At 49.4% G+C, this 6852-nt stretch overlaps 1 protein-coding gene across 4 annotated transcripts in view; it reads left to right on the top strand.

Moving 5' to 3' along the window:
• Window positions 1-690: 690 nt before the first annotated feature.
• LOC141257918 (uncharacterized) overlaps window positions 691-6852 on the top strand; it is a 160457-nt gene continuing 154295 nt past the window's right edge. For 2 of the 4 annotated variants that reach the window (XR_012318121.1, XM_073672925.1), the window contains exon 1: window positions 1341-1947. Coding sequence is in view for 1 of the 4 variants with exons in the window: in XM_073672925.1 (XP_073529026.1) it covers window positions 1908-1947 (40 nt within the window). In the remaining 3 variants the exon portion in view is untranslated. Of the gene's footprint in view, window positions 788-1340; window positions 1948-6852 lie in introns of those variants that run through there. The other 2 variants (XM_073672926.1, XM_073672927.1) reach the window with 2 other exon arrangements.

The raw sequence follows: 6852 nt of genomic DNA, 5'->3' as shown, positions 1-6852 counted from the left end.
ACGGGCAGGTGGTCACGGCAAGTGACGGCAGAGCCTCCAGGTAGGCTAGCAGACAGGTAGCAGGTGAGTGCTCCCAGGTGAGCAGGCAAGAGTCTCTGGACAGGCAGGTGGTCACGGCAAGTGACGGCAGAGCCTCCAGGTAGGCTAGCAGACAGGTAGCAGGTGAGCGCTCCCAGGTGAGCAGGCAAGAGTCTCTGGACAGGCAGGTGGTCACGGCAAGTGACGGCAGAGCCTCCAGGTAGGCTAGCAGACAGGTAGCAGGTGAGCGCTCCCAGGTGAGCAGGCAAGAGTCTCTGGACAGGCAGGTGGTCACGGCAAGTGACGGCAGAGCCTCCAGGTAGGCTAGCAGGCAGGTAGCAGATGAGCGCTCCCAGGTGAGCGGGCAGGCTGGTCCATAGACAGACTGACAGGTGTCGGAAGGCAGACCGTCAGACCGCAGGCTTGCAAGCAGGTAAAGGGATATCAGGCAGGTATCAAGCAGGAATCTGGCAGGTGACTGGCAGGTAACAGGCAGGAATCTGGCAGGTGACTGGCAGGTAACTGGCAACGGGACCTGAGGGCTGAAGCAGAGTGAAGGCTTTGCAACAACATTGCTCGGGCACCTCCATTTTGGAGGAGGTGCCTTATATATGGTAGAGGTCCTCCGGCCATTGGCCGGGGACTCCTTAGGACGGCGCGCGCGGCCCCTTTAAGAGAGGGGGAGCGCGCGCGCCCTAAGCACAGTGGCCGGGAAGCAGCGCGCGCTGCCAGCAGAGCAGGAGGAAGCCGCCGGGCACGGAGTGGAGAGGTGAGGGGAACAGCGTCCCTGCCTAGCAGGAGGCAGGGACGCCGACGCTACAAAGTGTAAAGGAAATGATACAGGGTTTTCTAATTATTTAAAAAACATAAATCTGATAATTGTGATGTGCATTAGTATTCAGCCCCCTGTATCAGTACTTTGTAGGACCACCTTTCTATGCTGTCTCTGCTGCAGTCTTTTGGGGTTTGTCTCTCCAGCTTTCTCTGCTGCAGTCTTTTGGGGTCTGTCTCTCCAGCTTTCTCTGCTGCAGTCTTTTGGGGTCTGTCTCTCCAGCTTTCTCTGCTGCAGTCTTTTGGGGTCTGTCTCTCCAGATTTCTCTGCTGCAGTCTTTTGGGGTCTGTCTCTCCAGCTTTCTCTGCAGTCTTTTGGGGTCTGTCTCTCCAGCTTTGCACGTCTAGAGGTGACATTTTGCCCCTTCTTCTTTGCACACTTGCTCTCGCTCATTGACATTGGATGGAGACGTCTGTGATCAGCAGTTTTCACATCTTGTCACAGATTCTCTGGGATTTGGGTCTGGACTGTGACTGCGCAGTTCACACACAGGAATATGCTCTGATCTAAACCTTTCATTGTATCTCTGGCAGGATGTTTAGGGTCGTTGTCCTGCTGGAAGGTGAACCTGCGCCCCAGTCTCAAGTTTTTTGCAGCCTCTAACATGTTTTCCTCCAGGATTACACTGTATTTAGATCCATCCATCTTCCCTATGTTGCTTAGCTGGGAAGGACAGGGTTAAATCCCAGCTCTGCAGGGCCTTGATTAGATGCACATGTAGGGTTTTGCTAAGAATCAGGAAGTAGCATCATGGAGTGGCAGTCTTTTGAGAGGTCTGAGAGAGTGTCAGTCTGCTGGATGAAGAAGAGTCGAGTGTGCTGCTGGTGAGTTATCAGCCAAAATGTGAACTGTAGCTGAGAGAGAGTCATGCAGGGGTCTCATTCTGAAGGGAGACTGCGTTAAGCAGTCTGTTTGTGAGAGCTGCAGAGAACCGTGTGGAAGCTGCAGCCTGTTCAGTGTGAACTGTGCCCCGAGTTGAATACTTCTGTTTGTCGCTGGGAGCTGCTGGAGCCCAGGCGGAAGGGGATACCACAACTGGATCCTGCCTCTTCTGTGTATGAAGTTTTCTCCGGGAGAAAGAACTGTAATCTGTTCAGGTGAGCCCGCACTAACATATGTGATCATGATTAAATGCACATGCCATGTGCGGAGAATCGCAAGTATCAGTAATTGCTATGGACTATAGCTATTTTGTTTTGCTTGACCGAACTGAGGCTGGGTCAGCCGTGTATGAGTAGCCAGGGTTTGTTCTGTTTAGTTAGTGCCTGGACAAGGCTAGGGATTTATGTTTATGTGTTTGTTTGGGTGCTATGCAACCTGTGGAAAGCAATAAAAACTGCATGTGTTTGGACCAAAACTGCATTGCCTGTGTGAGCGCTACCTAAGGCCTAATGACTACCAGAGAAAGTGAATCCCTACACCATCAGCCCTACCAGCTTCCCTGTCCCTGCTGATGAAAAGCCTCCCCACAGCATGATGCTGCCACCACCATGTGTGACGGTGGGGATGGTGTTTTCAAGGTGATGTGCAGTGTTAGTTTTCCACCACACACAGCGTTTCGCATGTAGCCCAAACAGTTCTCCTTTGGTCTCATCTGACCAGAGCCCCTTATTCAACATGCTCGCTGTGTCTCGTACATGACTTCTTGGAAACTGCTGACAGGACTTCTTATGGCTTGCTTTCAAAAATGTCTTTCTTCTTGCCACTCTTCCATAAAGGCCAGATTACCGTCAGACCTGGGGTGAGTATATTGGTTAATTTAAATGATTAAAGAATGTGTCTGTTGTATTTCAAATAAAGTGTTTACTCTGTGAGTGTGTTTATTTAACTCTTTACTTTACTTTAATTAGCTTTTAGTAATGAAAGGTTCTGATTGACACCTTGTCATCACCAAACAAAAGGGCTAGGTCTCAGCTAATCCCATACACCCAATCTCATTAACATTTCCATTCAAGTAATTTCTGGGGCAGCGGAGAGCTGTTATTTTTAGCCTAGGAAGGTGCTATTAGGAAAGCATGTTCCCTGGCTATTAATAGCAGCTCACAGCTGTTTCATTAGCCGCTGCGTCTTCACGAACAGCAACAAGCAGCGCTTTGGACGCAGCGTATTTTCGCTGCGTCCAAAACGTTGTGTTCTAATGCCGCACTTTTATTGTCAATACTTGCGGATCCACAGCATATAATGACATTTCAGTCCGTCAAAATCTGCAGCGGAGACTAGCGAGTCCGCTACAGAAATTGATATGCTGCGGGTGAGTTTGGAGTATGTGGCCACGATCTGGAGCCGCTGCAGGTTTGAAGCTGCATGTTTATACTGCGAAACCCACAGCGTCTAGATGTTACAGCACAGTGGATGGGATTTCTAGAAATCCCATGTCCACTATGCGTGCATCTGAGGCTGCGGATCACCCGCGGACCCTGACATGCGGCGCGCCTTTCAGGATCACAGCATGTCAAATTCTCTTGCGGAGTTGCTAGTCTCCGCAACATTTTTGAATGACCATAGTAACCTCCAGACTTTCTTACACCCCAGCCTCCGTTCTCCATATATGCAGGGCACTGTGTACGGACATCAGAAAAAATACGGAGCACTGACTATTCAAACCGATACCATAACTTGTAATGAATGTTTGCTGACTAGCCTTCACCTGCGTCGTCTGAGCCGGCAACGACACAAAAAATGTTAGCAATGTTTGGCAAAAGTACAAGGGAAACTCAAAGGCTTTTTGTGCCAGGTGAATGCTCGGTTATATAGTACCTGCAAGAAGAAACTTGCACATAACAGTGCATCATTCTCTCACCACCCCAATCCACCATTGTCTTCTTAGCATCATCCAAACTTGGATATAATAATCATATATAATTTCAAATCACCCCAGTTAACCTTTAAAAGAGACCCGTTGGCTCTGGAATTGTAGAATATAGTTGTTGGAGCTTAATTTCCACTGCTGTTTCTCTGTTATTCCTACTGGAAATTAATAAATGACAGCCAGGTACCAGCATCCCTTTTTCAGTGAGGGGATTTCTGTAATCTGGCTAATAAAATAAAATATATAGTGCTGCTCACCATTATTGTCACCCTTTCATTTTTTTCATAGACTGTACAATATCTTCAGAAGTAAATGGAAATGTACCAAAGTTATATCCTCAGGATTTTTAATTAGTGGTCCAAAGAAATACAACAATAAAACATTGTTTTTCAACTTCCATGCTGCAATTTCAAAGAAGAAACAGAATAAACAGCATGTGCAGCAATAAAGGCCCCCTAATTAATACTTGGTTGCCCCCCTAATTAATACTTGGTTGCACACCCTTTGGCATTGCTGACAGCCTCCACACGTTTCTTGTAGCCATCTATAAGCTTCTTGCTCTTCTCAGCTGGAGTTTTCTCCCATCTTCCTTTCCAGTTTGTTCGAGCTCTTGAATGTTTGCAGGATTCTTTTTCCCAATGGCTGATTTCAGCTCACCCCAAAGATTTTCAATGGGATTAAGGTCAGGACTCATTGCTGGCCATTTTAAAATACAGTGATCCCTCACTTATCGCGGATATTACATTCTAGACCTCCCCGCGATAGGTGAAAATCTGCAAAGTAGAAACCTTAAATTTATTTTAGTATTTATACAGTATATACACTGCTCAAAAAATAAAGGGAACACTTAAACAACACAATGTAACTCCAAGTCAATCAAACTTCTGTGAAATCTACCTGTCCAGTTATGAAGCAGCACTGATTGTGAATCAATTTCTCCTGCTGTTGTGCAAATGGAACAGACAACTGGTAGAAATGATCGGCTATTCGCAAGATACCCCCTATAAAGGAGGGGTTCTGCAGGTGGGGACCACAGACCATTTCTCTGTTCTCATCCTTTTTGCCTGTTGTTTTGGTCACTTTTTCATTTTGCCATTGCTCTCACCCCTAGAGGTACAGTAGCATGAGGCGGTGTCTACAGTACAACCCACAGAAGTTGCTCAGGTAGTGCAGTTCATCCAGGATGGCACATCAGTGCGAGCTCTGGCAAGAAGGTTTGCTGTGTCTGTCTGAACAGTGTCCAGAGCATGGAGCAGATACCAGGAGATGTGGAGGGAGCCATAGGACAGCAACAACGCAGCAGCAGGACAATTACCTCCTCCTTTGTGCAAAGAGGAACAGGAGGACCACTGCCAGAGCCCTGCAAAATGACCTCCAGCAGGCCACAAATGTGCATGTGTCTGCACAAACGGTTAGAAACCGACTCTATGAGGGTGGTATGAGGGCCAGACGTACACAGATGTGCGTTGTGCTCACAGCCCAACACCGTGCAAGACGCTTGGCATTTGCCACAGAACACCAGGATTGGCAAAGTCGCCACTGGCGCCCTGTGCTCTTCACAGACTAAAGCAGGTTCACACTAAGCACATGTGACAGACGTGATAGAGTCTGGAGACGCCGTGGAGAGCGATCTGCTGCCTGCAACATCCTTCAGCATGACCGGTTTGGCAGTGGATCAGTAATGGTGTGGGGTGGCATTTCTTTGGAGGGCCGCACAGCCCTCCATGTGCTCGCCAGAGGTAGCCTGACTGTCATTCTGGTACCGAGATGAGATCCTCTGACTACTTGTGAGACCATATGCTGGTGCGGTTGGCCCTGGGTTCCTCCTAATGCAGGACAATGCTAGACCTCATGTGGCTGGAGTGTGTCAGCAGTTCCTGCAAGATGAAGGCATTGAAGCTATGGACTGGCCCGCCCGTTCCCCAGACCTGAATCCGATTGAGCACATCTGGGACATCATGTCTCGCTCCATCCACCAACGTCACGTTGCACCACAGACTGTCCAGGAGTTGGCGGATGCTTTAGTCCAGGTCTGGGAGGAGATCCCACAGGAGACCATCCGCAACCTCATCAGGAGCATGCCCAGGCGTTGTAGGGAGGTCATACAGGCACGTGGAGGCCACACACAATACTCAGCCTCATCAGGAGCATGGCCAGTCACTGTAGGGAGGTCATACAGGCACGTGGAGGCCACACACAATACTCAGCCTCATCAGGAGCATGCCCAGGCGTTGTAGGGAGGTCATACAGGCACGTGGAGGCCACACACAATACTCAGCCTCATCAGGAGCATGCCCAGGCGTTGTAGGGAGGTCATACAGGCACGTGGAGGCCACACACAATACTCAGCCTCATCAGGAGCATGGCCAGTCGCTGTAGGGAGGTCATACAGGCACGTGGAGGCCACACACAATACTCAGCCTCATCAGGAGCATGCCCAGGCGTTGTAGGGAGGTCATACAGGCACGTTGAGGCCACACACAATACTCAGCCTCATCAGGAGCATGCCCAGGCGTTGTAGGGAGGTCATACAGGCACGTGGAGGCCACACACAATACTGAGACTCATTTTGACTTGTTTAAAGGACATTACATCAAAGTTGGATCAGCCTGTAGTGTGTTTTTACACTTTAATTTTGGGGGTGACGCCAAATCCAGGCCTCCATTGGTTAATACATTTGATTTCCATTGATGATTTTTGTGTGATTTTGTTGTCAGCACATTCAACTTTGTACAGAACAAAGTATTCAATGTTAATATTTCATGCATTCAGATCTAGGATGTGTTATGTAGCGTCGGCGTCTCTGCCCCCTGGCAGGCAGAGACGCCGTTCCTCTTACCGCCGCGGCCCTGCTCCGGCGTCTTCCGGCCTCCCTGCTGCTGGTGCGTGCAGCTTCCCCAGCACCGTGCTTAGGGCGCTCCCTCCCTCTTAAAGGGGCCGCGCGCGCCGTCCTAAAAAGTCACCGGCCAATGGCCGGAGGACTTTCTCTGTAAAAGGCACCTCCTCCAATATGAAGGTGCCCGTGCAAGGTTGTTGCTCTGTGATACTTACTTTGCTTCAGCTCTCAGGTCCTCTGCAAGTCAGTCCTGTCCGCCAGTCTTATCTTCAGTCCAGTCCGCCAGTCTGACTACTTTCCAACCTGACAGTCTGCATACAGTCCAGTCCGCCAGTCTGTCTATGGGCTCTGCCTGCC

The sequence above is a fragment of the Phyllobates terribilis genome, unplaced genomic scaffold (genome assembly GCF_046119375.1).
Source record: "Phyllobates terribilis strain yellow unplaced genomic scaffold, ASM4611937v1 Scaffold_3__8_contigs__length_932513732, whole genome shotgun sequence".
NCBI classification, from domain to species: domain Eukaryota; kingdom Metazoa; phylum Chordata; class Amphibia; order Anura; family Dendrobatidae; genus Phyllobates; species Phyllobates terribilis.
The sequence above is the reverse complement of the archived record's forward strand: the minus strand, read 5'-3'. Positions and strand labels throughout refer to the sequence as shown.